General features: G+C 44.7%; 1 protein-coding gene across 2 annotated transcripts in view; it reads left to right on the top strand.

The window, feature by feature from the left end:
* Positions 1-7,852, top strand: part of ARHGAP6 (Rho GTPase activating protein 6) — a gene marked incomplete at both ends in the record, with an annotated part of 490,865 nt that extends 483,013 nt beyond the window's left edge. For both annotated transcript variants that reach the window (XM_079727900.1, XM_079727901.1), the window contains 3 exons: positions 2,237-2,505; positions 4,345-4,425; positions 7,167-7,852. In XM_079727900.1, the coding sequence (XP_079584026.1) occupies positions 2,237-2,505; positions 4,345-4,425; positions 7,167-7,852 (1,036 nt within the window). The remainder of the gene's footprint in view (positions 1-2,236; positions 2,506-4,344; positions 4,426-7,166) is intronic.
* Positions 7,853-17,264: the final 9,412 nt, after the last annotated feature.

The following is a 17,264-nucleotide window of genomic DNA, read 5'->3' as shown; positions in this document are numbered from 1 at the left end:
CAAGCTCCAATACGCCAACTCGAGTGGAGCCCCAATTCCTCAGAGCCTTTTAGCGGTCACTGCAAAGAGAGATACGTTCTTTATCTCATGACCCGTGGTTCTATGTGGAAAAATAATTTTTACCTCCAAGTAGGTAAAAATAACCTGCTGGCCTGGGAGAAACCCAAATGTCCCTAGTACTGAGATGTTCAAGAAATTTCTTTCATGAGGTGTTTTTCTTTATGCACATAACTGTTGGCTGAATCTGCAACTTATAATACTTTGCTCGGTATATGCTCTTCTGTATGTTTTGTAAGACAGAAGAGCAAGCTATGAGACTGAACTACTGTGGTCTCCGTGAGCTACAATACGACCTTTCCAAAACTTTCCTCCTATTGTAAAGGGGCCAAAAAGCATTCGAAGCCCTGATAGTTAATTTTGTTTTGGCAAGTGAATTGACTTGACTCTCTTTAAAACAGCCCATAAAATAAGGCTTTATGTGCCCACTCTTATCGATATAACACTGTGACTTATTCTTGCTGAGTAGACATAAGACATGTTCATTAATGAATGGAAAAATGTCAACTAAACAGGGAAAACAACTGAAAGTAGCCCAGCAATTTGATATCTAGCCCTGGTCAGAAAGTAGGACCCTGATTGTGAGCTGAGCTCTGTGTTGCTACCAATTCAACACGTTCGTGTTTTCTCATTTTCATAGTAGAGCATCCTCAAGGAGAGTCGAACCCCACGACGACAGACAAGTGTCCGTTTGTTTTGTTTTGTGTTCCCTCCACTAGAATTAGGGAGGCTTCCCCCTTTAATTAAATAGTGGAGGTTAAATCGTTTCCTTCCCCCACTTTCCAGCAGAAGTAGTAAGTTCCTTTTATTTTTCCTTCATTCACTGGAGGCCTAAAGTTTCTGGAGAACCATCCTCGTGGTTGTCCTCTGGCTCTTTCCCATGAGGTTATCAGTCATCGGTTTAAACGGAGGCAAGGAAAGGACTGTTTATTCCATGTGGGTAAGAAATTCCCTCAACAAAAAGTGTCTGGGCCTCTGGCTGCCTCGGTGACGGTGACGGGGAAAGCATGTCCCAGCTGCTGAGATGCTTCCCCCTGGCACTAACCCCTGCTGGAGACCACCGTGAAGCCAGACCCCCTGAGAGCGTCCTTCCTCCGTGTTGCATGCACAGAACGCTTTGGTTAGGAAAGGCTTGCTCAGGCATGGGTTTTACCTTCTTTAAGATCACAAAGGATTTGTTCTGAAAAATTAAACCAAAAGAAAGCAAAGACAAGTAAAGAGAAGTGAAGTGGGGGAGCGTGGGGGGAACAGAAGCAGGTTTGGGAACTTTTCATCAATCTCTGATCATTTCCCTTTAAGATGTCAGGGCCACTGTTTTGAGGAAGGTAGAAAATACAGATGTTCCCAGGTAAGACTTCCAACACTCTTGTCATGTTCCTGATGTTCTCATCTTCCCGTTCCGCTCACTGTTTTCACTGTTATTTCTGTTGCTGTGACAACTCATGCACATATCAACCTTAATGGATATGCTAATTAGTACATTTTGTATCAACGTGTAAAAGCACTAGTGCCTGGTAGACTCTTTTTAGGTGTATTTAAATACAATGGACTCTAGTGATGGTCATATATTTATCCTTTTAGCCACCGTTTTAACCATGAAACAGTTATTCCCACCAGCATCATCATCGTCATCATCATCATCATCGTTGTTGTCCTCAGGAAGGATGGATTCACTCACACTACGTATTTGAGTGCGGGCAGAAAAGGTGTCCGTAAAGCCATAATGAATTACGCGTAAAGTTTTCATCATAGTTTTATCTGAATTATTTTTAATTCAGGATATTGAGGAAAGTAAAAGAGTTATCTACAGTTTTCCCCTACTTAACAGATAGTGAGCAGCAGACTTTAATTTTTAAATGGAAACAGGCATTGATCCGACAGGCATTTCAGTGATGCACCTGGAGACGACAGGGGTCCATGTGTTTCACCCTCCCCCGCCCCACTTCGCCTTGCTGTTTCCTGTAACATCTGTTGGGTTTTACTGCCATCTGCTGGCCATTTCATAGAACCGCTTTCACCTTATTGACCCAGGAGTCTTGGAACCTCACTCAGCAGCTCTCTTTGTTTCAGCCCGTGTCCATGCGTTCTCCTCCTGTCCCGTGTGAAACCGTCGGATTGTTTGAACCTGGTCAGTCACTGTTAACACACTTACGCACCTGTCATTATCTCCTTGTGCCAGAAGCCCTGACATGCTGAGGTCGGAAGTTTCCTTTCCCGTGGGAGGAAGGCATTCGTCCACAGATTCCAACAAGGCCTCCAGCGGAGACCTCTCCCCTTATGACAACAACTCCCCAGTGCTGTCCGAGCGCTCCCTGCTGGCTATGCAAGAGGACGTGGCCCCGGGGGGCTCAGAGAAGCTTTACAAAGGGCCAGAGCAGTATGTGCGGGTGGGCCACTTGCCATCTTCGAAGTCGAGGGAGAGTTCTCCTGGACCAAGGCTTGGGAAAGGTAACTCCACCAGTGACTTTGATTTGCATGTGGCCTGATATGGGTGCTTGGGACCTTCTCTCCATCCCTTCACCATTTCACGTTTCTCTAATTCAATGAGCATTTACTGAGGACCTGCCAAACACCGACTCTGAGTCTGAGTCCCTGCAGACCCAGCTAGCTGGGAAGCAGTCTCAAGCTCTGACAGCCCCTGACGTTCCCAGCTGACTTTTCTGCTCCAGCATCCGAGGAACTTTATGTGTCCTGGCCTGTGGGTTTGGGTGCCTATTTGTTAGGCTAAGATGTCACCGAACCATTGCTGTTAACTTTTATAAAGGGAACAAGCTGAACTTACTATATAACAAGCTGGCATGTTCCAAAGAGGTCTCCATGGGAGGTGACGTTTTAAGGCAGAATAAGGTTTCCATGGTCAAATACATTTGGGAAATATTGGGTTAACCAAGCTAACGGTCTCTCTACTGTACAAGTTCTCAAACTCTTTAAAGTGCTAGGGGGCACCATGAATTTCCACAATGGGAGCGAGGGTATGGGTTGCAGCTTTTCTCAAATTCATTTGACCACCGAATGTTTGGTCCTGTTCTCTCCCTCCACAGAGTAATTCCTCAGGGTCAGGACTCAACAGGACACTTTTAAAGTAATAATTGGAAGACAGTGCAAATTCTTACTATTTTATCTCAAATTTATAGTTTAATCTGAAGAGCCACTCTGAAAGGCGTTTTTTGGTGTTTTTAATCAGAGCAGGTTTTTTTTAATTTTAATTTAATTTTAATTTTTTTAATTTTACAAATATTCGTGTCAAAATTTTTTTAAATTTACAATGAAAACAGTAAGCCATGTTCCCATCAGGCATAAAATTTATTTTTAAAATGCGAAAGTACTTGCCTCATCTGTAAAATGGACTCAGGGTCATCTCTTCAGGATTAAATGAGAGAATGCATATGAACTGTGGAACACAGGGAAGCATCCAGTAGACGTTTGCTTCTAGAAATAGTCATTATTATCTCGTGGCAGGATTGTAGTGAGGATTAAATGAGATGGTGAAAACACCTAAGGTAGGTGTAAATATTTACAGACGGACTAAGGGGATGTATGAATAAATACATGCAGGACTGACTCTGCTGCCGCCAGATAAAGAAACTATAACTATTATTCTGTCTCTATGTTAATGCGGTCAGAGCTGTTGCCACCCATCACAATTGTACTCGTTTCCTATGGCTGCCGTAACAAAAGACCACAAACGTAGTGGTTTAAAACAACACACAAATTTATTATCATACAGTTCTGGACATCAGAAATCTAAAATGGGTCCACAGGGCTGTGTTCCTTCCGGAGACTCTAGGGAACAATGTTTCCTTGCCTTTTCCAGCTTCCAGAGGCTGCCTGCATTCTTTGCTTCCCGGCCCCTTCCTCCATCTTTAAAGCCAGCAACGTGGCATCTTCTATCTTGCCTCTCTCTTATAAAGACCCTTGTGATTAGATCGGGCTCGCACGGATAATCCAGGATCATCTCCTCATCTTAAAATCCATAACTTAAGCACACCTGCAGAGTCCCTTTTGAATGTAACATCTTTACAGGTTCTGGGGATCATGCCACGGACATCTTTGTGGGAGTCCTTATTCTGTCTACCACAGCCATCATAGAGAAAGAGCCTTTTTGTAAATCTCAAATGGAATAAGCATCTTAAAAGGCAGGTCTGCATTGTATTCTGTCTTGTATCCATCACAGTCTCGAATATAGTACTTTGAGCAAAAGAGATGTTATAAACATATTTGTTTATTGATTTTTTGCTCTTCAGTTTGATTGTGAGTTACATACCTTTTTTATACACTTCTTCCTAGATATGGCAGAGGAGGCTTTCAATATCTGGGGAACTTGGCATTCAACACTGAAAAGTGGATCCAAAGACCCAGGAATGACAGGTAAAGGATAATTTTTTTAAACTGATATTTCATTTACTTTTTAAGTTAATTTCCTTTCATTTTCACCTTACTATCATCATATTACATGTTTGTCAAATATTATTTGGAAAATGCTGGAAACAGAAAAAGGGGATAAAGCTATACTTACCCTTTCCACCAAAGTACATCAGTCTCTGACTTTATTTCATTTCGTTTGCGTTTTTAAAGATAGTTACAATCATTCTCTCTGTGTACCTTTATATGATTCGTTTACCGTCCATTCTCCAGTTATTTTCCATTATTATTGTTAAGAGCCATGTAGTATTCCAGATGCATATTCGTAGTTTATAGCCCAATGCTGGGACAATGAGTTGTTTCCATTTTTTATTGATGTTGTAATAAGTTACGATGTCAGGGACCTCTTCTATGTAACTTTTTTTTTGGTATTTTAAGTTATTAAAAAATTCACAAAATTTCAGAAAGCCAGTTACAAATCCAGAATAGTAAAGTGGGGGACTTCCCTGGCGGTCCAGTGGTTAGGACTCTGAGCTTCCACTGCTGAGGGCCTGGGTTCAATCCCTGGTTGGGGAACTAAGATCCTGCAAGCCGCGTGGTGCAGCAAAAACAAAAACAAAACAAACAAAAGAACAGAATAGGAAAGTGGGTCAAAAATGATGAACGTTTTCCAGAATTCAGAGGTACAGTCACTTCACATTCCACAGAAGATGCGTTGGCTTATACTCCATAAGCTGTAGATGGCAGTGCCATTTCAGTGTACTGTCTGTGTCACTGTAACCTCATTGGTATTGCAAATCACTGCGTTTGCATTTTGGCTTCTTTAAAGAACAAAATTGTATTATTTTCATTTGCCTTTCTTTCTCACCAGTGTTTTTCCATTTTTCTATTAATCAGCTGAATTTCCCCCACTGATTATCAGTTATGTCATTGGCTATTGGTGTATGCTAGTGTTTTTAAAATTGATTCTTACAAACTCTTCCTATCATAAAGACGTTAACCCTTTGTCCACTTTGTTTGCCCCTGATATTATTATCCCTTGCAGTTTTTTCCCCTTTTTGGATATCTGAAATTTTTTTAAATGTTTTACATAAGTAGGTCTATCACTCTCTCTTGTTGTGAATTATTTCACAAAATTAATCTTTACTTTTACTTAAGCATTGGAGAGTCAGTCATCTATGCACTTTTCCCTTTCATAGTATTCCATTATTTTAACCATTAATTCTTTAATCCATCTGGAATATATGTTAATATATTGCATGAAGTGTGTAAATTGTTTTGTTTTATTGTTTCTCCCAAATGTGTGTGTATGTATGTATGTATATGTGTGTGTACATGTGTGTATATGTTCCCTTTCTCATTGTTTTGTAATACCTCCCATATTACATTTTTAAAGCATGGTACGTTTTTAATTTAATGGCCCCTAATCCAGTTTGAGTACCTGAGTACTGATCCATTATCTATACATCTCATTGTATCCCATGAAGTGCTTTACTGCCTTTCCCCCCAAGGATAAACTATTCCACGATATTCTGCTCTGTTTTCCTTCGCTGTTTCAACTCTGATCTGTCCCTGTATAAATGCTCATATGCCCCTCTCTCCCCAAAATGATGTGCTCTCTTTTCCTGCCTACTAGAAAGAAATGAGAGGACAGGGCAAATCCATAGGAAAAAGGCAGCCTGAGGACATAGGCTCCTCATTCGCTTGTGAAATGCACTGTTTTGCTCTCCTTTCAATTTCCTGAGGAAAGCTTGTATCAGTTAGGGAAGGCTAACTGCTGTAAGAAACACCCCCTAAATGTCAGTGGCTTAATCTCTCACAGGTTGATTTCTCCCTCACCGCCCAGTCCACTGTGGGTTGTGCAGGGCGGTGACGGGTGGGAGTGCTCCGTTCCACAGAGTCATTCAGGGGCTCAAGTTCCATCTAGCCAGTGGCTCCCCCATCCTCAGAGGCTTTGGAGTCTTCCATGGTTTTTCCACCCTGGGCTAGAAGTTAAAGGAAGGAAGCAAGCAGGAAAGACTAGGAGTGCATTTGGGTTTTTTTTGTTTTTGTTTTTTGTTTGTTTGTTTGTTTGTTTACTAGACCAGGCCTAGAAATGGCTCACATCACACCTCTGCACATGTGTTAGCCAGACCTCATTTATGTGGCCCTCCTAACTGCAAGGGAGGCTGGGAAATGTCATCCAGTAAGGAAAGGGGACAATTTGGTGAACAACGAGCCAGTCCCTCCCACAGTGGTGGTGGTGGTGGAATATACACAGCAACTGCTGTCTTCATTATCTTCTGGCACCAAATGAGGCATTTTTGATTCATTTCATTTATTCCTACAGCTTTAATTGACACAATAGAAACATGGAAACATTATTTGTGTCTCCTCTGGATTGCAAGTTGCACTGAACAGGAAGGGAATGTTCCTTTCACCTTCTAGGTTCAGAAAAGTTTTCATAACCACGCAGAAGGGGGCTTTCCTACAACATAAATTAGGGCCAAGGACTATTCAGTTGCATTTGACAGCTAACCTGTCAGAGTCCAGGCATCTGTCTTTGGAGCTGCTTCACGAATTGTGCCAGTAACCAAAAAGCACTGCTCATGTCTCTTACTAGGAAGTCTTTTACTTTAGGCAACAACGACTAAGCGTGTCCGCACTTCTTCAGTTTTTGAAGTTGGCGGTAGGAAGGAAATAACAGGGCATCCCGACGGGGGTTCTACAAACCAGTTCCATCTCTCCTCCTTCTCTCCGGCTCCCAGGTTCCTACGGAGACATTTTTGAAAGCAGCTCCCTCCGACCGGGGCCGTGTTCTCTTTCTCAAGGGAACCTGTCCCCAAATTGGCCCCGGTGGCAGGGGAGCCCCATGGAACTGGACAGCAGTGCGCAGGTCATTGCCAGGACTCAGACCACGAGCACCATCGCCGAGTGCAGGGTGCACGTCCCCGTGGCCCGCGTCTGCAGCACGCCCCCCGTCAAGGGCGGCGGGGACGGGAGGCGCGCGCCAAGGCCAAGGCCGGAGCCGTGCTGGACGGAAGACCTCGCGGAGCGCGAGCCGGAGGCGGCCTGGCTGCAGAGGAGAGCCAAGCCTCTGCACCAGAGACCTGCAGAGGGTGCCAGGCACGACAAGAGGCCTCCTCCTCCGTATCCTGGTCCAGGGAAGCAGGCCCTAGCATCGGCCCAGCAGCCCGCGGAGCCGCCGCTGTGGAGGCCTCAGAGGCCAGAAGGAGGCTCCGGAACAGCTTTGGAAGAGGGAAGCCAAAGAGCCGAGCGAGATCATCAGGCCGCCGAGCAAAAAGCGAGCAGCGCGTACCCCAGTCCCGCCAGCGATCGGAACAGTAAGGCCTTGGGGGAGCCCAACTGGCTCGACTGGCAGAGGGAACGGTGGCAGATCTGGGAGCTCTTATCCACCGACAACCCCGATGCCCTCCCGGAGACGCTGGTATGAGATGAGCCCTCCACGCTCAGCCCTCACGTCCCAAACAGCCTTCTTCCACTCGGTAGGGGAAAAAGTGGGTGTTGGACAATTGGGCACTTACTTGTTTTTCTTCTTTTACACTTAAAAAAAAACAACAACACGAGAAAAGTCAGTTCACTTAAAGACATAGAGCACCAGGACCCTGGCCATTTATAATAAGATTCTGTTGCACAGCCAGCCTTCAGAGAAAAGAAAAACAGAGATGGATGCTAATATCCAATCTAAAAGCTATTCACATTGGCTCTGTATAAGATAAAACTCTTGCTTTGGTATAGCTTAATTGTATTTATGTGTCTTCAGTTTTGACTCTTGTATATTCTGTAACAGATTATGTATGATAATCCTATATGTTATATTCACAGAAAACAGAAGGAACACATTTTTAAATCACTTATTCTAAGTAATGAGATTCTATAGAGTGTTCTAGAATACGCACAAGCGGGTTTCTGTGCTTTGGCCATAGCTTTTTAACTGCGGACAGCCCTTCCTTCAATGCCTAAGGAAAACACTAACAAAACAAAATAAAACAGAATATGAGAAGCCATATTTTTCTATAGTAGTGAGATACAAAAAAATATAGTCACTGAATGCTTTTTCATATTGAATATGTTTTAAGGAAAATATTAAATTTGGTACATTATGGAATATATTTTTAGAATCTCTTTAGAAAGAATTCAGAGAGAAAGGCCGTGCCTGACAAAGAAAGAATAATTAAGAAGTTGTCCTTCCCATTTTAGGTCAAATTCAATTTTATATAGACCATATATAATATATATTTATAATGTACGATTTTTATGTATTTTTCAAAACTGCAAACTGGAATCCAGCTATAAAGTGTTTGAGGGTCAAAAGAGAGTATTCAAATTACAGAACATGGTTTTTCCTTTTGCCCCATAATCAGTATTAACCAAACTATATGCAGGGCTTTGTAAACTAAATCGTATTTGGAAAAAGATTAAGCTCTGTATTTACATTGTGCCAAAGGCTGAGGAAATGTTTTCTTCGGTAATTTTATGTGTCGTGTAAAGTGTTCCTACCATGGTGCAGTAGTACATTTGAAGTGTTTCAACTGCAAAACCATTTTTGACCAGCAGGTGGCAATTCGCTTCAGTATTTTATGAAAAATTTTTTTCACTTCATAAGGGAATGTATATTATAGAAAAAGATGGGGTTTTTTTTATAAAACATGCTACTCTTAATTTTCATATTGGCGATGACATTTTCAGTGGTGTTTCCTAAAGTTCTTACTTGTGTCATAATGAATAAAAAGTTAAACAAAGCCTTCGTCCCCTGGCATTAAATCTAGTGAATGAACTCGCACCCCATTGCAAACATACACTTCCCTATCCCCAAGTCCAAGTGTAATAAATAATGGCAGTACTATACATACACAGCTAAAGAGCTAGTAAGAACTATCAGGTGGCTTGGGGACGTAACCCGGTGACACTGAAGCAAGTGAAGGCTGATTGTCACTCATTTGAAACTCAGCTGTCGATGAGGAACTGGTTTGCTCCAGGATGGGAACTCAGGTTTTCCACCTGCTGGACAGGTGTTGTCCAACACAATGCTTGTAAATTACATCTGCACTATAGGCCTTAGATGCTCCTTTTGCTTCAGGGCTGAAATAATGAAGTCTAAAAATGCTGTCTGATGCCTCTTATCGGGGGCATGATAAGGGTATCTTCAAGCTCTGTCATTGGGTCCAGCACTTCTGCCACTCTCAGGTTCGCCTGCCGGCCTCTGGTTCCTCTGGCTGCCCACACACAGCCCAAAGTTGCCAACAAGACCCAGAGCAAACGCTGTCTGACTGTGGGCCACAGGTTGCTTTCCTGTGCCACCTCTTCTCTTTCTCCTCCCGCTGACTCTGTTTTCTTGGCTTTCAATTTGACACCAGTCTGGCCAGTTCTCTGTCTCCTTTCTGGACTCAACTGCCTGATATATGGGACCCCCCACACCAGGTTCTTGCCCTAATCGTCCTATGTTTTAAGCTGCCAGATCAAATGGCCCTGAGGTTGACGTCTTTGTCACAAAAGGTAAAGTATGTCTATCTATTAATAGATCTAGAATAGTCCAGAAAACTTGGCTCAGAATATTTTTTATATAATTAAATTGTGGTGTGTGTGTGTGTGTGTGTGTGCTGTGCCTGTTTATGCCCATGTACGTACATGTAATGAACAGTATTCACTCTCCCTTTCTCTTTAGATGGTTTAAGCCCAGTGGCCCTATCTTTAGCTTAGTGAGTGAAAGCTTGTTTCTCAGATGCCTTTATCACATTGAAAACAAGCTGTTTCTTTAAATTAGTTTTTATTGGAGTATAATTGCTTTACAATGTTGTTAGTTTCTACTGTACAGCAAAGTGAATCAGCTATACATATACGTATATCCCCTCTTGTTTTGGATTTCCTTCCCATTTAGGTCACCACAGAGCACTGAGTAGAATTCCCTGAGCTGTACAGTAGGTTCTCCTTAGTTATCTATTTTATACATAGTATCAATAGTGTATATATGTTGATCCCAATCTCTCAATTCATCCCACCCCCCTTTTCCCCCCTTGGTGTCCATATGTTTGTTTTCTATGCCTGAAAATAAGCTGTTTTAAAGCACACACACAAGCTCCAAAGACCTGAGTCGAAATTGGAGTCATTTCTAACACCTTGTAAATGTTATAATACCTGACAAGAAAAAAAAAGCAAACTCTTTCAATTTGGACAAAACCATTTAACAGGCTGTTGAAGTTACTCATTCCTGGGAGCAAAGAGATCCTACAATCAAGAAAAAAGCTCCAGGGGCTTCCCTGGTGGCACAGTGGTTGGGAGTCCGCCTGCTGATGCAGGGGACACGGGTTCATGCCCCGACATGCCGCGGAGCGGCTGGGCCCGTGAGCCATGGCCGGTGAGCCTGTGCGTCCGGAGCCTGTGCTCTGCAACGGGAGAGGCCACAACGGTGAGAGGTCCGCGTACCACAAAAAAAAAAATCGAAAAGAAAAAAGCTCCAACGTGCCACAGATGTCTCTGCATCTTTGATACTCAGTCACCGTCTTTCTGTCTCTGCCAATGGGGCAGAATGATGGCAGGAATGGGCAAACAGGGACCTGTCTTGATCTAAGAAGCTATTAACGTACGTTTGTTGTGGGTTTTCATAGAAAAAAAAAATCTCTTCTACCAATGGAGTTTGTGCAAATTGAAGAAATTTCTAAATAAGCCCAGCTTGCTTCTTTTCTTATGCACATTTTAATACACATCTGCCTGACAGAGAAACAGCATTGGGATTAAATCTAAGGAGATGTCAGGACCGAGTCCAGGCCTGTGGTGTATGTCGCTCTGATAAGCAAACTGCAGGAGGTGGACTCAAGTGAACTGAGAAGAAAGGAAATGACTGAGGAAGAGTCACACAGAGATGAAAACAGGACAACATCTCGACCGGACAGAATTTTAAAACAGGACTAAATCAGTAGCAAATATTCTTCTCGAGAAAAAAAATCCAAACCACAGGAAAATTCCAATAAAGTTGAAATTCATTGGCACCGTCAAGGCAGCGGATGACGTCGTGAAGATGTGGAGCTGCAGACAGTGGTCTCTGGGGTGTGGACCCCTGGCCTGGCGTGGTCTGCGGTTCGTCACGGTGTACAGAGCACCAGCCCCAACCGAAGGCCCCCAGAGGTTTCAGAAGGGTCAGAAACTTCTCTCAATTCAATTTGACCAACATCTGTTCAGCCTTGAGTGAGCAACTCAGACTCATCCCAGTCTGCCTGGGCCATCCCAGGTTTAGTAATAAAAGCTCCACATCCTGGCATGGTAGGGAAAGGGGCCAGGATCCAGAGCGCGCCACCTCGGTACCTCTCAGGTAGGGGCGCCAGATAAGATACAGGAAGCCCAGTTCAACTGGAATGTCAGATAAATGACTAATCTTAATTTAGTGTATCTCAGGTACCATTTGGGATATACTTACACTTTTAAAAGATTCGTTGTCCCAGATATTGCATGGGACACACAAATATTGCAAAAGGATTTGCTGTTTATCTGACATTCCAGTTGAACTGAGCATCTATTTGCTAAGTGTGGCCACCCTGATCTGCAGCCTTGCTAGCCACTAGGTCCCCAACAGCCTGCTTGACATCTACATCGAACGCCCCACGGTGCCTCAACAGCCCTGAACGACCAACTGCAGCCTCGACTTCCACGTGGAGCCACGTGGTCTCCAGCCCCTACCCACCTCTCCATCCAGGGAGTCTCACCTGCAGCCTCCCTGGGATCCCAGGTTTGTTGACTCATTTTGTCGTAGGCGCGTCCCTGCTTAAAAAACATCAGGGCCAGCTTTTCCCTCTGGCCTATAGGACAAGGTCCACATCCTTCATGATGACGTCAAAACGCTCCACCATCTGGTCTCGATCTGCCGTCTGCATCTCGTCTGTCCCCGTCCTCTGGCCACGTGCAGAAAACTCCCATTCCCACGGACAGGACACGCTTTCCTGCCTCTGTCCCAGGGGCCTCCAGTGCTCTTCCTTGTTTTTCCTATTCAGTCAAATGCTAATTTTCTTGTAAAATCAGCCTGACTCCTCCCCTCCCGCAAACACGCTGAATCGCCGCTTAATCTGGCATTTGGCGCAGGTGACCGTGTTAACAAGCCCCGCTGTGCATTATGGGTACGGCCGTACATTTTTATCTGTAGGTCGTTCCCACTCCGACCCTGACGCCGGGGACGCCCGGGCGGAGACCGGACATAGAGTTGGCGTTTGATAAATGTTGGCTGAACGTATATGCGTATAAATACGATCGAGCAGTTTACCACGCAGTGGAGAAAACGTACAAGGCCGTCCACCTTCTGGCAAGTACAAAGGTAGGACTTTATTTTCCAGATAAAGAGGTTTTTAAAGAAAGGAGGAGGGCTTCTCTGGTGGCGCAGTGGTTGAGAGTCCGCCTGCCGATGCAGGGGACACGGGTTCGGCCCCGGTCCGGGAGGATCCCACGAGCCGCGGAGCGGCTGGGCCCGTGAGCCATGGCCGCTGAGCCTGCGCGTCCGGAGCCTGTGCTCCGCAACGGGAGAGGCCACAACAGTGAGAGGCCCGCGTACCACAAAAAAAAAAAAAAAAAAAAAAAGAAAAGAAAAAAAAGAAAGGAGGAGACAGTCTGGGGAGAAGCTGATGGAGACACTGTCTCCTAACCAGCTTTGCCCCACAGAGACACATGGCTGCAGCTCTGTACTGCAGGGGACAAAGAGGGCGGGCGGGCGGCCTGTGATGCATCACCTTTTCACTCCTATGATTTAAACTTTAATAGTAAACGTGAGAAGCACATGTGTATTTCCATGGTTCCTGGTTGGTGCTCAATAAGTATTGAATGATTGAAGAAACAGTGACGTTTCAAAGTGTGGGCTTCAGGGTCAGAGAGAACACAGCTTGACTCCCGGCTTTATCATTCATTAGCTGGGTACCAGTTACTTTAAGTGGCTAATTGTCCATTTTCTCAGAGTAGTCGAAGCATAATAACACCCAACTCCCAGGATTGTTCTGAGGGTTAAGTGAGAAAATACCTAGAGTTGCGGCAGCCATACAACACGTATTCAACAACTGGCAGTATAATTGGTGTCCCATGTGAGATCACTTTAGAAAAAAATAAATTGGGGCCCTCTGCTGCGAAATGCAGGTACGATGAGCTAACGTTTATTAACGACACCTGCTCTGGTCTAAGTTTCACTCATATTAACTCATTTCATCCCCCACAAGCGGTAGACGGGAACCATGACTATCCTCATTTTCCAGGGGGCACAAAAGACTCAAATGGGTTGCCCAAGGTCGCATAGCTGGAAGGTAGCAGAACCAGGATTTGGTGGCGGGCCATCCAAGTGTGCGGACCTGCTGTTTGGACCGAACCTTCCGCTGTCCACTAGGGGGAGCAAAGCTGTTTCTTGTTTCCTTACAAAGAAGATGCCTACGTTTGCTTAGAGGGTGTAGGTGTTGAATCACCAGTTAAACAAAAGACACTTTAACAGGAGCAAAGGGTTTATTTCATATGCATACAGGAACCAACAAAAGAATCATCTGGCTCCTTAAATAGTTAAACGTTTACAGACCTAACCTAGCAGGGAAAAGGGAGTGGGGAGAAACAGCTTCTAAGGGAAAAACAAATAGGTTTATTTAAGAAAAACAAACGGGTTTTTAGGAGAGCAGACTTTTGATAATGGTTGTCTATACAGGTATGATCAGTCTGTCTCCATGAGGACCATAAAACTCCCCCAGAGAGGGGATTTATGGTAGCTTCATTTCCCAGAAGTTGCTTTTAGTCAGATAAGGGAAGCTCAGGAAGGCTTTTTTCTGCATCTGTTGAATCTCAAATGTCTTCGGCTTAAAACCATCTTTATGCCAAGTCTGGGATTCTGAGTGGTCTTCACAAGGGTAAAATGAATTAGAGAAGGAATTAGAAACACGCTTATTCATGCAGGAAAGAAACATGGCAACTCAGTGGTCAGAGTCTTCTTAAAGTAAAATCACTTTACTTGGTCAAAGACCAAGGATCTGGGTCCAGAATCTGCTTGGGAAACTCAGTCATGAGGGGCACCTGAGGGCAGATGAGTCGCCTGGTTGGTTTTCCTTCCTGTTGCTTCACAGGAGGTGAGCTGGCCGCCACCAGCCGCTTATCCCATCTGGAAGGGCGGATACCATTGTGGCCATGAGCACAGCTGAGCTTGGCAGAGGGCAAAGACTTGCTAGGGACCAAGGCAGTGCTGGTTTGCAATGTCGCTGCCGAGCAAAATGTGCAAACAAAGAAGCAGTTCAGCAGTGACAGAGCTCAGACGCCAGAGGGACAAGCTGGCCTGACCCCGGTGAGGTTTTTCACAGCCATTCTGCAAACATGAATGTTACGAGTTGAATTGTGTCCACCACCGAAAAGATATTGAAGTCCTAACCCCCTGTACCTGTGAGTGACCTTATTTGGAAAGAGGGTCTTTGCAGATGATCAACTTAAGATGAGGTCATTAGGGTGGGCCCTAATCTAGCATGACTGTTGCCCTAATAAAAAGGGGGAAGTTTGGACGCAGAGACAGACACATACCCAGGGAGAACGCCTTGTGAAGACTGGAGTTCTGCTGTCACAAGCCAAGAACTGCCAGAACCTGGGAGAGAGGCCCGGAACAGACCTTCTAGCACCTTCGGAGGGGGCACAGCTCTGTCAACATTTTGATCTTACTTGTAGCTTCCAGAACTGGGAGGGAATACATTTCTCGTGTTTAAACCACTCTGTTTGTGGCATTTTGTTACGCCCTTGCAAGCGAATATGGTGAACAAAGCTCAAGGAGCGGAGACAACCCAGAACACCTCTGCAGCTCAGGGGAGCGGCCACCGGGAAAGCGTTTGCCTTTTGAGACCACGATTCACATAGAAGAAGTACCCAGTATCAGAGGGGTTTTCTGTGTTCCCGTTGGGTGGGCACTGTCTTCACCCCATTGTCACCTTCCCCCCGCCCCCATCATCACCTACCAAAGCGATGTGAGATGAACTTTCAAAGGAAAGGTTTTCGTTATTCAAACAAGACAGGGCTTCCCTGGTGGCGCAGTGGTTGAGAGTCCGCCTGCCGATGCAGGGGGACACGGGTTCGTGCCCCGGTCCGGGAGGATCCCACATGCCGTGGAGCGGCTGGGCCCGTGAGCCATGGCCGCTGAGCCTGCGCGTCTGGAGCCTGTGCTCCGCAACGGGAGAGGCTACAACAGTGAGGGGCCCGCGTACCGCAAAAAAAAAAAGAGAGAGAGAAAGGTGGAATTCTGCAACATTTAGAACTGAGGGGAGCGGGAGGACTTCAAGGACGACTTGGGAATAAGCCACATTGGACAAGTGACATTTGCATGTGACATTTGCTTTCACATTTCCTACTTGGAACTTTGACCCACGGCTGTGTAAATACATGGCAGTTGTAAATGCATCGCAAAGATGGGGCGTGTGGAAGTGCAGAGGATTTGAAGGATGCAGGAGGAACGGGAAGCTCGAACCCTGGCCCCGGGGTCAGCAACAGCAGCATCTCGTGGGCTTGTTAAAATGCAGATTGCTGGGCCCTAGCGGTAGGGCATCTAGCTGGGGAAACCACAGAATGGGGAGAGGTGGAGTGGGGAAAGGCAGCAAGATCCAAAATGCTGCCCTAATGCAAAACTTTGTCTGAACAGTATCGAATCATATTTTTTAAACATCTTTATTGCAGTATAATTGCTTTACAATGGTGTGTTAGTTTCTGCTTTATAACAAAGTGACTCAGTTATACATATACATATGTTCCCATATCTCTTCCCTCTTGCGTCTCCCTCCCTCCCACCCTCCCTATCCCACCCCTCTAGGTGGTCACATATTTTTTTAAGTCAGATGAAACAGGAAATCATAAAATGAGTTTGCCTTACGTTTTAACTGAAAGCACATAAACGGACACCATTTGCTAAGCTTCCAACGTGGAGCCGAGGCTGTTTCTTTCTCTGGATGCAGGAGGGCCAGCAGCCCGCCTCCCCCTTCTTAGCTCATCCACGGCCATCGTCTAACATCCCACTTCCAGTTTCCTTGCAGCAAAGTGTAGAAACCACTGCGAAGCAGTGAGCAAAGAATTCTTCTGGATGTTTACAGTATGTCCCCAAACCTTTCCAGTTTCATGGCAGTAGTTTTAGTGATTCTCCTTTAAACCATTCTTAATCACGCCTTAGTATGTACAGACTTGGTTTATGCATTGTCTTTTGTTTTGCTTAATTAAGATAATTAAGTTACTGACTCTTGGTAGACTGACTGCTCAGTTACTAGCAGCAGAGCGGCATCTGTTAGCTGTAGGAATCAGCCAGCACATTGTTTTCCTTTCTTTCAAGTGCATTTATTGAGCTATAAGGATATACCAGACACTTCACACGTTTAAAGTGTACAATTCAGTGGTTTCCAATCTAGTCACAGAGCTGTGCAACCATCAATTTTAGAACATTTCCATCACCCCTGAGAGAAAACCCTACACCCGTTCCTCTCTCACCCTAACTGTGGCAACCACTAATCTACTTTCTGCCTCTATAGATTTACCTATTCTGGACATTTCTATAAATGGAATCATACCATATTTGGCCCTTTGTATTGCTTAGCATAATGTTTTCAAGATTCATCCACATGGTAGCATATATCAGTGTTTCATTCCTTTTTATGGCTGAATAAGATTCCATTGTATGGATGGACGACAATTTGTCTGTCCAGTCATCAGTTGATGGACTTTTGGGTTGTTTCTAAGCCAGCACATTTTATAGAGGAAAAGGAAAGCACTGGTTAACCAGGAATTATCTGAAATGTAGTCTTTTAAGAGTGCCTCCACTCAGGGAGATCAGCTCCGTGCTTTGTGACCACCTAGAGGGGTGGGATAGGGAGGTGTGGGTTAGGGAG

Source organism: Hyperoodon ampullatus (genome assembly GCF_949752795.1).
Source record: "Hyperoodon ampullatus genome assembly, chromosome: X".
Taxonomy (NCBI): Eukaryota; Metazoa; Chordata; class Mammalia; order Artiodactyla; family Ziphiidae; genus Hyperoodon; species Hyperoodon ampullatus.
Note: the sequence above shows the minus strand (reverse complement) of the source record. Positions and strands in the feature narration are given on the sequence as shown.